Source organism: Eurytemora carolleeae, unplaced genomic scaffold (assembly GCF_000591075.1).
Source record: "Eurytemora carolleeae unplaced genomic scaffold, Eaff_2.0 scaffold6, whole genome shotgun sequence".
NCBI classification, from domain to species: Eukaryota; Metazoa; Arthropoda; class Copepoda; order Calanoida; family Temoridae; genus Eurytemora; species Eurytemora carolleeae.
The window spans coordinates 716,719-733,662 of NW_019396148.1; the positions used below are offsets into that span (position 1 = coordinate 716,719).

The 16,944-nt window shown below is 30.4% G+C and overlaps 1 protein-coding gene across 1 annotated transcript; it reads right to left on the minus strand.

The window, feature by feature from the left end:
• Nucleotides 1-299: 299 nt before the first annotated feature.
• Nucleotides 300-15,103, minus strand: LOC111696475 (uncharacterized). Its single transcript, XM_023466083.1, has 13 exons — nt 15,005-15,103; nt 14,438-14,535; nt 13,568-13,634; nt 12,683-12,723; nt 12,045-12,122; nt 11,218-11,278; nt 10,355-10,408; nt 5,765-5,800; nt 4,660-4,721; nt 2,602-2,639; nt 2,379-2,431; nt 2,255-2,310; nt 300-884 (listed from the first exon to the last, which is right to left on the minus strand). Exons 1-13 carry the CDS (start codon nt 15,042-15,044, stop codon nt 783-785), a joined length of 786 nt encoding a protein of 261 aa, XP_023321851.1. The 5' UTR covers nt 15,045-15,103; the 3' UTR covers nt 300-782.
• Nucleotides 15,104-16,944: the final 1,841 nt, after the last annotated feature.

Genomic DNA, 16,944 nt, shown 5'->3' on the forward strand with positions numbered 1-16,944 from the left:
AATCGGTCTTTTTTATTGCAAATGCGGGAAATTTTCCCATGAAAATTCCCAACTTTAGTTTTCTCATTGTTTTAAAACAGAACAGTTGATACAAGTTCAGCTCCATATTTTCTCATAATGGAGGACCCCTTAGTGACCTTTGAGAGTAAGTAAGGGTAAATGTAAATATATGTTTGAAAATTCAAACCATATTTAATTTTAATTATGGCAAGAGTAATTATGGCAAGTGTAATTATGGCAAGTGTAACCATTATGGCAAGTGTAACTTATGGCAAGTGTGACTTATGGCAAGTGTTACTTATGGCAAATGTATTATGGCAAATGTAATTATGGCAAAAATAATTATGGTAAAATTATTATGGCAAATGAAGCTGAGCCATAATTTAGTATAAAAAAGGTACCACAATGCAATTAATAGAATAATAAATTATAACAAAGGTCTAGGATACAATTTATAGAACAAATTAGTATAACAAAGGATACAGGGTACAATTAACAGAATAATGTAATATAAAAAAGGATCCAGGGTACAATTAACAGAATAATGTAATATAACAAAGGATCCAGGGTACAATTAACAGAATAATGTAATATAACAAAGGAATAAGAATACAATTAATAGAATAATGTAATATAACAAAGGAACCAGAATATATTTAATTGAATAATGTAATATAACAAAGGAACCAGAATATATTTAATAGAAGAATGTAATATAAAAAGGAACCATGGAATACAATTAGTAGAATAATGTAGTGTAACAAAGGAACCATGGAATATAATTAGTAGAAAAATGTAGAATAACAAATGAACCAGAATACAAATAACAATTTATTGTTGAACGATCTGCTTCTGGAGCCGCCCTCTAGCACTTCTATGGATAGCTGAAAAAAAAAAATTTAAAAACTAAAAATTTAAGTTTTAGAGAAAAAAAAACATGAAGACAAGCTGAATTTATAAAGGGCATGTCGACGTAATTTAAAATAAACCTGCAAATACAAAGTGCAATGTACTTTTCACAACGGATTCAAACTTTTTAATAAAGTGGAAGACGTTTTTCTAGACAAAAAAGTGTTTGATTTTGACAATTTCTTCCATTGTTTCTATAACATACATCGTTAAATCACAAATGACAATTAAAGTGAAACTACAAAAAAAATTCAACCAATAAAAAATATCAATTCTCATTTATTCTTGTTCAGATTAAGCTTAGTACACTTCTGAATCGGACTTGCCACTCTAAAAATAAAATGTCACATTAATTTACGTATACAGTCCCTTTAAGGGAACAAATCAACGTACACCTTTCAAGTGTATAGTTCCGAGATTGTTAAAATAATTAACGGAAGGAATAATTGTTTTTCTCTACTATTTCTTTACCTAGAAAAGTTTTCAAGAGAGAAAAGAACAAAGTAAAGAAAATGTTTTTAAATTAACAAAATATACAAAATATGAAACAAGACAATATTCTGAAAGGAAGTGTTCGCGAAAAATAAAAGGGGGTATAGGCTTATGGCAAAAAATGAGCGCTTTTGATTGTTACTAATCTTACTTCTATCTGTTGTGTCTAGTCTATAAGAAAAAAAAATGTTCAAAACGACTCATACCGAAGAAGTCCATACAAATTCAAGTTGCAACATTCAACTCGGATCGTAAACAAATCATTTTAATTTCAAACAAATTATTCCGATATTACAAACAATATTTATTTTCATTTTTCATGATCTGAGAGTTACTTTTGAAAACATTTATTCCTGTTTCGAGGATTTTTTTTTATAATGAAGACGACATTTTTATAGTTTTCAGGAATGTTCGAAAATCCAGAGACAGCGAAATATTAATTTAAAGAAACAAAATCTCAGCTAAAGATTGCAACAATTTTTGTTGAGATGGGTCAGATATATTTATAAATTTTCAGACTTTTTGTATTTTAGCATCATGTAAACAGGTTTTATAAAGAAAATATTTTAAACAGCGCGACGATTGAAGATGAAAATAGATCTTTGGTTTTAAGTCCTAAAAAGTATCTGCCTTAAAATATGTATGTACGAAACTTTTATTGGTATCACCCCTTCTTAGGTAAAATGCTGTATTGACTTGTAAGAAAATGATTATTTTTATTATTTAAAATATGTCGATTAAAGTCCTATAAGAGGCCAAATTTAGTGGAAATGGTTGAAAGTCTATAACATTTTTGTTTTGATTGAAAATTATCTTTTTTACAATTACAATTTTTTTTTAGAATTTGAATTACCATTGCTGAGTCTGCGTATACATCTAGTATTTTTGCTTGGCAGACTATTTCAAGTCCTGGAGAAAATAATAAATTTTAAAAATTGTATTTTTTATTAAGGAAATAATTATTGAAAAAAACTAACTTGAATTAGGAGTAGAATCAACTATAAATCCAAGATTTTGTCTTGAAATTCCTCTGAAATATCATTATTATCATTATCATCATCATCATCATCATCATCATCATCATCATCATCATCATTATCATCATCATCATCATCATTATCATCATCATCATCATCATCATCATCATCATCATCATCATCATCATCATTATTATTATATATTTAACATAATCCGTCTTACCTCAGCTGTCCTCTAATAGGGAAAAATGTTTCTAGTTTCTAAATATACAAATTTTAAAGTTTAATTAAGTTAAGTAAAAATATCTTCTATTTCAAGCAATTTCGTTTTTTTATTTCTAATGAAAATGGACATGTGAATTGTGATATGTTGCCAAAATGATTTTTTTTGTTAAATAGAGCTTTGATGATAGATAAAGAGATATAAGAAAAAACAGAAATAAAGAATGAAAAGAAAATTGAAAACAAGAGTGGAAAGAGAAACTTAAAACAAGAGTGGAAAGATAAACTTAACACAAGAGTGGAAAGAGAAACTTAACACAAGAGTGGAAAGAGAAACTTAACACAAGAGTGGAAAGAGAAACATAAAACAAGAGTGGAAAGAGAAACATAGAACAAGAGTGAAAAGAGAAACTTAACACAAGAGTGGAAAGAGAAACTTAAAACAAAAGTGGAAAGAGAAACTTAAAACAAGAGCTGAAAGATAAACTTAAAACAAGAGTGGAAAGAGAAACTTAAAACAAGAGTGGAAAGAGAAACTTTAAACAAGAGTGGAAAGAGAAACTTAACACAAGAGTGGAAAGAGAAACTTAAAACAAGAGTGGAAAGAAAAACAGAAAACAAGAATGGAAAGAAAAATTGAAAAACAAGAATAGAATGAAAAAAGAAACAGAAAAAAAAATGGAAAGAGAAACTGAAACAAGAGCGGAAAGAAAAAACAGAAAACAAGAATGGAAAGAAAAATAGAAAACAAGAATGAAAAGAGAAACTTAAAACAAAAATAGAATAAGGCACTTGAAAAAAGATTGGAAAGAAAAACTGAAAACAAGAATGGAAAGAGAAACTTTAAACAAGAGGAGAAAGAGATACAGAAAACAAGAATGTAAAGAGAAGCTGAAAACAAGAATGTAAAGAGAAGCTGAAAACAAGAATGTAAAGAGAAACTTTTTTTAAAAATATTTTTTAGATTTATTTCTGATTATTTTGAGATTACATTATATAGAACTGCTAGGGTTGATGTCTAGCAGTTTTTGCTAGTCACTTCTATGGGTTCTCTTCCAGGAACTTCGCTTATAGGGTTGCTCTTCCAGAAACCACGCTTGTAGAGGTTCTCTTCCAGGAACCTGGCTTCTATTGGTTTTCTTCCAGGAACCACACTTATAGAGGTTCTCTTCCAGGAATCTGGCTTATAGGGGTTCTCTTCCAGGAATCTGGCTTATAGGGGTTCTCTTCCGGGAAACTCGCTTATAGGGATTCTCTTCCAGGAACCTCACTTATGAAGGTTCTCTTTCAGGAACCTGGCTTAAAGGAGTTCTCTTCCGGGAACCTCGCTTTTAGGGGTTCTCTTCCAGGAACTTCGCTTATAGGAGTTCACTTCCAGGAACCACGCTTGTAGGGGTTCTATTTCAGGAACATCGGTTATATGGGTTTTCTTACAGTAACCACGCTTATAAGGGGTTCTCTTTCAGGAACGCACATAGGATTTATTTTAGGATATTTTCATGGTTTCATCGTCATATGTGATTTCAATGCTTCATATGTTGTGTGAGGTGCGGGATTCGAACCCGAGACTACCAGTGTGGTCACCCATCCACTTTCTGGTCGATGGAAAGTGTGCCTAACTTTAGTGATCTAACGAGAACTGGTCCAACACACTTACCACCCCACCCCAGAAAGAGAAATTGGAAACAAGAATGAAAAGAAAATTGAAAACAAGAGTGAAAACAGAAACTTAAAACAAGAATGGAAAGAGAAACAGAAGACAAGAATGTAAAGGGAAACAAACAGACAGCAAGAATGAAAAGAGAAACAGAAAACAAGAATGGGAAGAAAATTAGAAAACAAAAATGGAAAGAGAAACATAAAACAAGAATGGAAAGAAAAATAGAAAACAAGAATAGAAAGAGAAACAGAAAGCAAGAATGGAATAAGAAACTATAAAAAAGAATAGAAAAAGAAAGAAACTGGAAACAAGAATAGAAAGAGAAACTGAACACAAGAAGAGGAAAATCAAGCCCGAAATAATAATGGACTCCACATTTTTTATTGAAAATTTGAATTCCTGACTGCTCAACTCAACTTCTCGGCTTTGTACGAAGAATTTAAGCTCCGGAGGAGGCGAACCTATAAAAAGAAAAAAAAATGTTTTAAAAATCCTCAAGATTTATGATTCAAATTCATTTGCATTTTTTTTCTGCATAAAAATTAGTATTTAACCTGAAACAGTTTTTAAAAATGATAAAATCTGTTTAAACCTATATAATGTATATCACGGTAAACTACAGGTCTTATCAAACGTATAGTGAGTCTGAACTTTAGAACCCATTTTTAAACCCATTAAATATAGTTTTTTGTATTTGCCATTTTTTCGGTGAGCTTCGTTTTTTGAAAATTTTAGCACATCAAGTCTCTTTTTCGACGGATTTTGCTTTAGAGATCAAAACATGACTTAAACTGTTCCAGTGCAAGCAATATACATATCAACAATAGAAATTTTACAGTGATAACCAGAAAACGTTGAAGTAGAAAGACGCCTTTATAGACTGCAGTTCTGACTTTAAATAGTCCAATGAGCATACCAACACAATAACTGTGCAGTGTACAGAGGCCACTTCACCTAGTTAGTGATTTAATAAGTGTCTAGTCAAACTACGATGGTAGGCGATTATACCAATACAAGGAAGACGACTTTCAATTTATATCAAGCTGTTAAACATCATAGACACACATAAACAAAGAAGTCTAGAGAAGCTGTCAATTAAAAAACTTCACTTTGATAACTTGTAAACTTGTAATTTGAAAAAAGCTTGTTATAACGATCAAAACTTGAATAAAAAAGTCGTTTAATTGTATTGATATATTAGCTTACCACTGCATTTGCTCTGTAACAACATCAAATACACTTAAATATTACTATAAAGTCGTCTTTCTATTTCAGAGTTTTCAGGTTACCACTGAATGTTTGCTTCCTTTAGTTTTTAGATAAAAAATCGAATAATCTCCACCCCTACTAGTTGCAATATAAAGATAATAATTCCAATATAAAGTAAAAATATGATAAAAACAGCTTTGTAGGGTTTATTACAAATGAAATTGACACTTCTCATATTATCAAAAAGTATATCAAAATAAAATAAGTTCATCAATAACTTTTTTTTAAAACTTACCCATTCCACTTTCACAAGTAATGTTTAGTTTTTCACCTATAAAATCATAACAATTTAGTTCATGCAGTAACACTGTAAACTCCAGTTTATTTCAAGTACCGGGGTTACTTTTAAGCAGCTAGATATGGACTGTATAAACGGGACGGTACACCAAATGAATTATCCCTCTTCTAGGGAGATTCAAGTGAGTAGTCATTTCTAGGACCCTAGAAGCAATCACTATAGTTTTTGTATAAATATGGCCAAAATCTGTAGTAAACCTAAACAGACACAGCTTTCTTGTTCTATCTATGTATTCTGTGCCGATATATTCAAGAAACTATACTACAGTCAAGGTTCCAATGCAAGGAAAGTTAATTGCAATAGCATATACTCTACGTACATATTGAGACCAGTTCTCTCAGGGCGGAATTTGTAAACAAGAATAGATGCATCAGTGTTCGTCTAGTATCCGAGGAGCATTTAAAAGCATTTAATTTTGATAATTTTGATAATTCACATAATATATTTCATTGATTTTTTTATGTGAAAGATGGATCCCATGTCAGGCTGTGACATCCGTCTTGTGTTTATTTTTCCGCCCAAAAACAGTACACTGCAGTACAAAAAAAGCGTACACCTCTGAAATAACTTTCCTTGCATTAGTACCTTGATTATAAGTAAAGAGACTGTAGACTTAATTTCAAGTTTCTCTTCTTCAATGAGTTACTTTTCAAAAAGAACCTTATTAAATAGCTTTCCCTATATAAAGAGATAAATTCAGCCAGTTTCCTTCATGTTTCTCTCTTGCATAAATCCGCAAGTCACTCTTTGATACAAAATTGCAATCCATCGGATTTGTAACTTGTCACTTGAAATCAATTATATTCAGAGTCTTTTTGTATCCATGCTTTTACAGTTGTTGGGCAATTGTCAATTTTTGTGTGTAATCTGATACAATTTTAGGATCGAATTTAAGCATGAATAGAAACATTTGTGAAATTTATGGTTAAACTTTGGACTGGGGAACGTTTCGTTAAAAAAAAACGAAAAATTAATGGAAATTAACAAACGATTCAGTTGACAACGGTAGAAATTGAAATCATTAACGAACAAAAATAACCGTTCATGAAAGAAAGATATCGCAAAATCAAAAGAACAAACGGATGTGTTATTTCCAATTCTTGCTTTTCATCATGTTTTGAGCCAGCACGGATTTAGTGACTGATGAAACCGCACTCAATTTTACATGTACATTCTTGTACAATTGTTGCATGAAAATGTGCCTTCGCGTCGCGTCGTTGTACGAAAAAATCGAAACCTCATGGTGAATGTAATGTCAAGAGAAAATTTGTGTTACTTATTTTTAATTCTGAGAAAAAAAAGTTTTTTGATTTGTGTCTTTTCCGTAATCAAGCGTAACAAACAATATTTTAGTATAAATTTCATTTTCCATTTCCCCTTTGTTTCTATTATTTTGTTTCTAAATGTTAGTTACTAAAAGTTTAGAATATTAAACAACTTTATTTTTGGATGAGCAGACTGAGAAAGAAAATAATTCTCTTTGTCCTTTTCAATTTTATTTAAATTTTGCTTCAAATATTCAGTTAGACAAAATATTCATCAACGTTTGTCAATTCGTTCTTGCTGTGGACACTTTTGTTCTATGAGCATGTGTAAATAAGCTGAGCTTTGCCACAAACTCAAATTTTTAAAACCTTTTATTTTTGCAACCTGATGGTGTACATCTCTGATATTGTAAACTTAGACTATTCAATCTTTTGGAATTCATGGTTAAAAATATCATATGTTTCCGAGATTTGGTTAGGAAATCAGAGTCTGTGACCCGAACTCAGTTCCTTTGATAGCAAATTTTATCATGAAGGTTTCTAAAGCCTAATTAAAACTGAGGTGAAAACTTTAGAATTGTGAATATTGAAATCCATAATCTCATCTTTTTAGTAATAACAAGATTAAATTAGTCTTTAGAATGTATTCTGAAAAGTGTATACAATTCAACGAATGCAAAATCCCGAACAGCCAATCAGAAGCCAGTGTCATGCATGGAGCGGACAACTGCATGGGGCGGACTTTTAAAAAGCAATGTTATGACATTTTCCGATATTTATTAATGTATTTTGATTGGAAAAAAGTGTCTTGAGCAAATATTAATTGTTTGATGATTTGAAGAGAAGACGACATTCAAGATAAAACAACTTTATTTGGCTTTACCCCCTTTAAAATACTTTTAAGAACTAAATGCGTATTTAAAAATGTCAACCAAAAATTTATAATGTTTTAACATTGGTTTTTCTGTCTAACATTGTGGTAAAATGTTAAAACTTTAGGGAGAGTCCGCCCCATGCAGTTGTCCCCATGCACTACACCAGGAAATTTGAAATTATACGCGCCATTTCATGAAAGAACTCTCACTGGTTGAAATCTCGTAGGAATGTTCAAAAAGAGAAAGAAAGAGCGATTGAGCAGGAACTTAAAAGTGCACATCAGATATTCAGATTACGCGGTTGGAATTAAGGGTATCCAATTCTAAAGTTCCCAGCTCTGAGTTACTAAATTAAATCTAAATTTTCCTCTTTTTTTTCCCAAATCCGTTCATATCTAACCCCATAAGGGTAATTACTCGGCATCTAAACAGAACGTTCTTAAGTGAAACAACAGCAAATAATGAGCATTTATAGAGCAGACTTTCCTATTTCATTTAAATAAACAGAGCTGAAAACTTTACAATGAAAAATCCTTTATCACGATCACTTAATCTGATTATCCAAAGTACACAGTTTTGATTTTCTTCTTAATCCTCTTTTTGGATATTTCTATTGTATAAAAGTTACGTTTGATAACGATTACAGATACAATGCTATATCGATTGGACTATAATATGCGATTGAATTAAAGCCAGCTGTTCACAAGTTGGCTTTTAGAGCATTTAAACAAACATGAATTTAATCGTGTTAATATGAAATTATTAAAAACATATTTTAGGGCTATTGTCATTTTAAACGTTTGTCTTAATAAACTTTAATTTAAAACTTACGTTTGTTCAATCGATGTTCATTTCGATTGATATGACACCATCAACACCAGAAATCAAAACCGGTTTTTAAAAATTAAAGAGTACATCTTAACATGACACACTGATTGGTTAAATTTTTATCTTCTTTCTTGGATATCTAATGCGTTTTAAAATAATCTTGGGTTTAGTAAAACCAGGAGTTTAAGCATTAATCTTAATATCCGCCATTCCATTCTAAAGTTTTTAGCTCAGTTGTCTAAAGCAAAGTTGGCACAACATGTTCTTGTTTTTTACTCATAATATTAATAAATTTACATCCACGTGACTTGCGAAGGAATGCAGAAGAAAGAACAATGAAATAATCATATTATTTAATAGAAAAATAAGGATATCTCCTTCTGGATCTACTTTAAACTTTAACTTGTTTGTAGACCTCGACATGTTTTTAGCTTTAGTTTTTAGATGTAATTCTCATTTGCTTGTTACTCTTTTACTGTAGGGTTACTTGAAATTATGCTCACCGCTTTTTTAAATCTATAAAAAGACTTCTATAAAGATAAATCTATAACTCTATAAAGAGAAAAACAGGACTTTACAGTGCTTAGCTATTCAATCACATGTTTAGAAGTGTTTGATCTTTAAATTTATTGATTTTGATAAAAGTATTTTTCAAAGTTGCAAAATGAAATGCCATGTATAGAATTCGATATTTTGTTTTCATCCAAATATTGGTAATTATTTAACAAGAAAAAATATGTATTTTAAAAGGATGCCTAAATCTTTAATCCCTTTAAAAAAACTTTTTTATCAAAATTTGGTTTTCCCGGGAACAATATTAATGTATTGGTTAAATCCGTTAAACTTTTTCTAACATACTCGTTCTCATAAAAAAAAAAACTTGTTATTAACTTATAAACTTAGTCATTATGTGAAGCAACATTTATCGATTAGAAAAATAAACCAGTAAAAATTATTACGATTATAGAATATGCATTCTTAAGGAAATGCATTTGAATGAATGAATGAATTCATAAAAGTAGGTAGGCAAATAATAAAATAATAAAATAATACTTTTTTAATGTTCATTATAACAATTCTGTTTTCTTTTAGCCTCTATGTAAAACTTTTGTTTTTATTATCAATTGAATTTGAAACATAGATATTTTAAAATATATAATACATCAAAAATTTGAAATTTAAAGGCTTTGCAAAACATGAAAAGAGAAAAGTATCCTATTAGAAAGAATCTAATTCTTAAGTTATAATTTGAATTCTTTATATAGGGTGTAAGGGAAGCATTGTGAATTAAACAGGCGGTGGAGTTTTTCATTTAGTATTACTAGAAAGTTCAAATTCTCTTTATCAAACATTTATTAGAGTAAAGGAAATAATTATTATTTATGATTTAAGAAAACTTCTAATACTGGGCACTGAGAGCAGAGAAAGTTTTTTTCGGTATTATTGTTGCAGCTACTCCTAATTTTTCGCAACGTTTTCGCATTTTTTTCGCGAAGAGGTTCGCAAAATTTGAACGACACTTTTCGCATTTTTTCGCTAGAAACCCTACTGATAATTACCTTGTTTATAGGCTCTTCTACCACCTAATATTTGAGGAGGGGTTCGGGGCAACTCTAAAATATCATCAATATAAGTAGATACTATTTAGTATTATCAATAGTTTTTAATTCTTATAATTTTTGTTATCATTATTATAATCATTTTCATTCCCATTATGATTAATAATATTCCTATTATTATCATTGTTATCATTATTAATATTTTTATTATTATTATTATTATCATTATTAATAATTTTTACGGAAGAAAATGCATATTTCTAAGGAAATGCATATTTCATATTTTTTTTTCATATTTTTATTCAACTACAAAGCACGAGATAATACAAATAAAAAATCACAATTTACTATGTAGTTTGGACCCGCCTAACCAGAGTAGGTTGTTTTAATTGGTTGGCCCACTATAAACGAATGAGAATTGCAGATAAAAACAATGTACATTGTACATTTTAAAACATATTGAAACCAGTTCTCTTTGGGCGGAATTTTTAAACAAGAATAGATGCATCAGTGTTCGTTTAGTATCCGAGGAGGTTAAAAGCATTAAATTTGATAATTTTGATAATTTACATAATAGTTTCCTATGACCAGAATATTTCATCGATTTTTTTATGTGAAAGATGGATCTCACGTCAGGCTGTAACATCCGTCTTGTGTTTACATACCGCCCAGAGACAGTACACTGCAGTACAAAAGATGCGTACACTTCTGAAATAACTTTCCTTGCATTACATCCTTGGAATCAGAAGAAAACCTTTCCAAAAGTACGTTGGAACAAAATAATAGAATATTAATGATCTGTAGATCGATTGACTTGTGCTTTACGATAAAAAATATTAAACGATAATTTAAATAAAACTTACCTACAACTCTGAGATTGGTTGATCTTGCTGCTGTAGTATATCTGGGGGGTCCTCCTGATACCTACACAAGAAATATACAGTGAGAACCAGATAACTGTGGATTAGAAAGACGACTTTTAGACTCTAGTCCAATGAACATAAAACAAAGCAATTGCTTAGTGTACACAGACCCATTTTACATAATAAGGCCGTAGGGGTGCATATTCCTATGTCCTTGAAATGTTTGGCAATTTTATTTTGTGTACATGTACTACTACACTTCAGAAATGTGTACTGCATTTTGGTATACAAATTTGTGGCGTTTAAAGATGTATATATCACTATTCAATATTAGAGATAAAATATGATATACAGGAAAATAAGCTGCAGTATACATTCTGCCGTATAGATTTTTTAATACAACTTGACATCATAATTTAAATCATTTACAACATTATCAACATTGTTAATTTCTGCCCCTGGGCCCTAATATCAATCAATAAACAGTCGGGATCGTATTGGATTGAATTTTAGGGAGCTATACAGGCAGTAAAACCATTTGTTTTGTAACTATAAAATCAAACACACTACTTCCAAGAGAAGGATTTCTGGGCCACCCCCCCCCCTTCATTAAAAAAACATGTAATTTTAATTTTTAAGGGCCCCGTAGCCTGTTCTTGCAGCGGCGCTCGGTCCGGAAATTTTCTTATTCTAACCCTGAAATATTACAGAATAAACACAAACTTTGATAAAAATAGTATGCACANGATAATGCTCTGAACTCTAATTATCACTGTATGTTAGAGAATATACTCTATGTAAAATATGCTATAAATATTATGGCTGACCTCGCATTTGTATGAACCTGAGGAGGCTGGGGTAACTGACTCAAGGACAATATGGGTCGGAGTTGAAATCTCCGAAGTCTGATGATAATCATTAAGTATAAAATAATATCAACAAACAGATGTGGATATTCAAATAACACCCGGGAACTGTTTTGTTGTAAACTCATAATCCTGATCTCTTGATTCAGCCTGCTTAAAAAGTTTCATCAATTTTTTAGACTGAGCCAACTTTGAAGTGCCTTGGGCTTTGATTTTACCGCTCTAACTCACTTATACTTTTCTGTAGCCCTTTACCTGTACATTTTAGCACTATAAGGCACTTGTTTTTAGCTTTGATTTTAAAGAAGTATAATTGGCAACATTCTCAACGATTTTGCTTGAGAGTTTGCAACCTTTAAATCACAGTGTGATGCAATTATTCAGCATATTAACACAGGTATTGATCTTAATACCCACAGGCTCACAGCCAAGACCAGATCGAAAAAAAAATATCAACCCGTCATATCAATCCAGGGTTGCAAAAAAAGCTTTATAAAATATAAAAATGAAGAAGAATTTAAGAAGAAAAGTTGTTTTTATCCAATAATATGAAGAACACAATATCGAATATATTTATGATATTTTCTATTTAATAATTCCTTAGTTCCATTTTGTACAAATACGGTGATTGACGGAGATTCTGAAATAGATTAAGATATTTAGATAAAAAATTGTGAATTGTTGCTGTTTTGTAAATTTAAAATCATTCACGAGACAAATCTAAACGAGAAACGTGTTTAATCAAATTTAGATTTTTTAAAAAAGAATACGATTAAGTGTTTGCCTTGAAGTCAAATTTTCTAATCCATATATATTTGCAATTTGATGGTGTAAAAACATTTTAATATTTCAAACTATGAATTCTGCGGGATCAAATATTCTAGTTTTGAGATATCGAAGGTTCACACCCTCAGATTGCTAAGATAAAAGGTTAAGAAAATTTCGTTTTAAAAACCATTTTTATAATCGTTTTTATACTCGTTTTTATAATCGGTTTTATGATCGTTTTTACAATCGTTATTATAATCGTTTTTACAATCTTTTTATAATCGGTTTTATAATAGTTCTTAAAATCTATTTTATAATCGTTTTTATATTCGTTTTTATAATCGTTTTGAAATCGTTTTGATAATCGGTTTTATAATAGTTTTGATTATTTTGAAAGAAAATGACAACGTTTAAGTCACACTCACAAACTCAAATCTTCTTATTCCTATATCTCTGTATCCTGATTGAGTAAACCTTTGATATTTCAAACTTATACTGATTGATCTAACAGAATTATTTGCTAGTTTGAAATATCTAATATATACGACACGAATTTGATTATCTATTGAACTATCTGCCACCAGTTAAATATTCTTGAGGATTTGAATCGATGATTCAGTATTTGAACCGACAGTAGGTAGTTCAACGACCACTCCAAATCATGATAATAGGCCCCAGGTTGCAAACGTAAATGGATTAACAAGTTTGAAGCTTACCATTTGGTACATATCTAAAGAACTCCATATTATCTTTGTACCATTTCACGCTATGCACTGTTTCATCCTAGGATATTATAAAATAGCATCTTTATCCGATTACAAAAAGTGTAAAAATATTGAACTGAATCACAAAATGCAACACTTTTTTACTGTACTACAGGGTGTCCCACGAAACATGACAGTTGGTATAAATAGTTTAGAATGTCTTCTTCCATAATTTGATAAGTTTTTTAATACGAATAAGACAATAATAAAAATATCCTAGAGCAAAAGATTTTTTAAACGAAATAAACTGCAAACAGCCTCTAATATCTAATACAGTGTATGGAAGACGACATTCAAAAATATTTATCAACTGTCATGTTTCGTGGGACACCCTGTATATAAAATAACATGTGTTAATTACAAAATAAGTTACTTTATCAATAAAATGTATAATCAAACGAGATTATCTTCTTCATAAATAGGGTTTCCGGCGAAAAGGAAAAATCGTTTCGCTTAATTTTCGCATTTCGTTCGCTCGCAAAAATGCGAAAATTTTCGCCTTTTTCGCGAAATTTCGCTTCAAATAATGCTAAAATTTCGTGAAAAAAATAATGCGAAAATTTCGTAAAAGAAATGCAAAAAATACAGAATTTTTTAAAACAAATGCAAAATTCAAACATTTATTTAAGTAAAGGAAGAGAAACAATTTACATGACATAATCAAAATCAAATATTGAGTTATCAGAGCAGAGAATACCACAAGTTCTTTTGAGCAATTAATTGTTGCACCTATAAAACTCATGGTTTTCACAAAATTTTCGCATTTCGCGAAATCTTTTATTTCAATTTTCCAATCGAACTCTAAAGTGTATATATACATACCTGAACTAGATAATTACATCTGAGGTCTACAGTGTCACCGGGATATGCTACAGTTGGTAGAACCCAATCTTCTAGTACTTGTATACCACCAGTACACACTTAACAAGAAAATTCTACTCAAAGGGAGTGTTCGAAAAAAATGAAAGGGGGTATAAGCTAATGTCGAATCCAATTTGATGGTTATCGCTACTATAATCTTATCAAAACTGCTGCGGTTGTAAGGAGAAAATGAACAAGCAAGACTCATACCGAAGAACGTAGCGTCCATCCAAATTCTTGGAGTTGCAACATTTCGCTCAGATCGTAAATATTTCAATGTAATGTAAAACCAACCATTCAGATATTATAACCTATTATTATCGAACTTAATTCGATGCATTCATATGTAGTTGATATTTCATAATGTTTTTAAATATTTTTTTAAAAAGTAACAAATACTGTTAGGAAATAAAAATAATGATGTAAAAAATCCTAATAGTTCAGAAATAATATAAAATATTTTTTGCTTTTTGTTTCCATCCTCCTCCTGAACTATAACTAAACTAAAATCAAACAATTAAGTCTTACCATTGAAATGAACTATCAAAAGTAGAAGAAAGACGAGCATTTTCCATCCTTCATTTAGTTTCCTTGGCAGGTTTCATATTTCTATCCTATATTTATAGGGTCCCTGAAAGTTTCCATATGTTCTATCCTTTTTAATTGATACTCTTTTTATTTAACATCCTTGATTATTACTTTTTCTCTATCATTCCCTTTAAATCCATGGTTTTGTTTTATGATTAGCCTGGAGGGGCGTATACAGGAAGTTTTGCATGGTATCTTGATCATTTTTTTTTCACTTGCTTTTCGTCTTATTTTACTATAGGTGATATTTGTTACGAATCTGATATATATCACTAATTATTAAATGACAAAAAAAGGTTTATTTTAGATATCAATGACATCATTTACAAAATTTATATAATATAAGAAAGTGATTCTTCTTCTATTGCTTTAACCTATATCAGCAGTATCATAGTTTTTAAAACGGGGGGGGGGGGGCTAGTTTAGCAATCAACGTGCCAGAGCAGAAGCCTTTTTGTTTTTTGTTTCCTGTACTTTTTTTACCCACTGTCAACATTCAATATTTTAGCATTATATCTTAGAAAACCAAAATATCTGTTTTTTATTCCATTTTTTTCTTATTTGAATCCCAAATATAAACGACAGAACAAAATATTTTTTTTATAAAGACCTATACTTGAACCCAAAAGGTTTGTAATCAATTGAAATTTAAATTTAAAAACGATTTTTTATATTTTTAAGATTCACTGATAAAAAAGAAAATCCAATGAAAATGAAAGCATGCAAAGCAACATTAAACAGATAAACATATTATTAGAAGGAGACTAAAGGGGAAGCCCCCCGAATTAAATCCCAAAGACTAAAGTGGCACAAAGCGCTCTAAAATAAAATTTGGCAACGAGAGACAGTATTAGACTGAGAGAGAGTCTAACGGATAAAAAGGTTGTATATACATATATATATATATCTAGGTATATATCTAGGTATGGAAAGGGCCTCTAAGCCTCTGCTACCGGACTCCTGAGCCCGTAATGTTGAGCCGGTACAATCTGAAATGTACAGCTCCGAGAAACTCCCATAGCCAGCAATGAAAATCTTTTTTGCAAAGTCAGTCGCTGAAAAATAAGAATTTAATTGTACTTCGGTATTTTGTGATAAGAATTTAATTGTAATTCGGTATTTTGTGATAAGAATTTAATTGTATTTCGGTATTTTGTGATAAGAATTTAATTGTATTTCGGTATTTTGTGATAAGAATTTAATTGTATTTTGGTATTTTGTGATAAGAATTTAATTGTATTTCGGTATTTTGTGATAAGAATTTAATTGTATTTCGGTATTTTGTGATAAGAATTTAATTGTAAGAAGAGATATCACGTTAGAGAAACATAGCTTCTAAATGATAAAAAAGTATTTTCAGTATATTTGCCTTTCTTTTGCAATTGAAGGAAAGGGACTGACAATGCAAACATTTGTTAATTTAAATTGCACTGCAAACCAAATGAGCACGCTCTCTCACAAAAATCGAGTAGTATTTTGCCAATTACTTCTTTCAAACTTAAACTAGAATCAAGCAAATTGCTTTTTTACCAAAAGCCAAGGCGTTGTGGCACTTTAAAGCCGAGGTTGCCTTTAAATGTGATGACTAAGTTAAGATTTGTCCTAATCCAGCAGAATTTATTGTTTAAAATATCAAAGATCTACGACATCAGATTTCAAAGATTTAGAAAATAGGCTTTGAATCAGAGTTCCTTTACAGGAATTAAGATGAGAAGTGTTTACAAATGACTAGCTAGGGAACTCAGCTTTGCATGGAGACTAAATTTCCGCTGTAAAAGTCAAAAAAATGTTTAACCAAGCTAAAAACGTTTCCTTGGTTCTATCGAGTTCCCCAATCAAAATTTTAGGCAAATCGGTCAAGTGCAGTTTATGAATTATCA

Bases quoted from the DNA above. Each gene is read 5' to 3' on its own strand.
- LOC111696475 (XM_023466083.1), bottom strand. From the start codon at position 15,044: ATGCTCGTCTTTCTTCTACTTTTGATAGTTCATTTCAATG. The intron at 10,409-11,217 runs GTAAGTTTTATT...ATGATATTTTAG, and splicing joins AACCAATCTCAGAGTTGTAG to AGTTGCCCCGAACCCCTCCT. The intron at 5,801-10,354 runs GTAATTATCAGT...ATGATTTTATAG, and splicing joins TAGAAGAGCCTATAAACAAG to GTGAAAAACTAAACATTACT.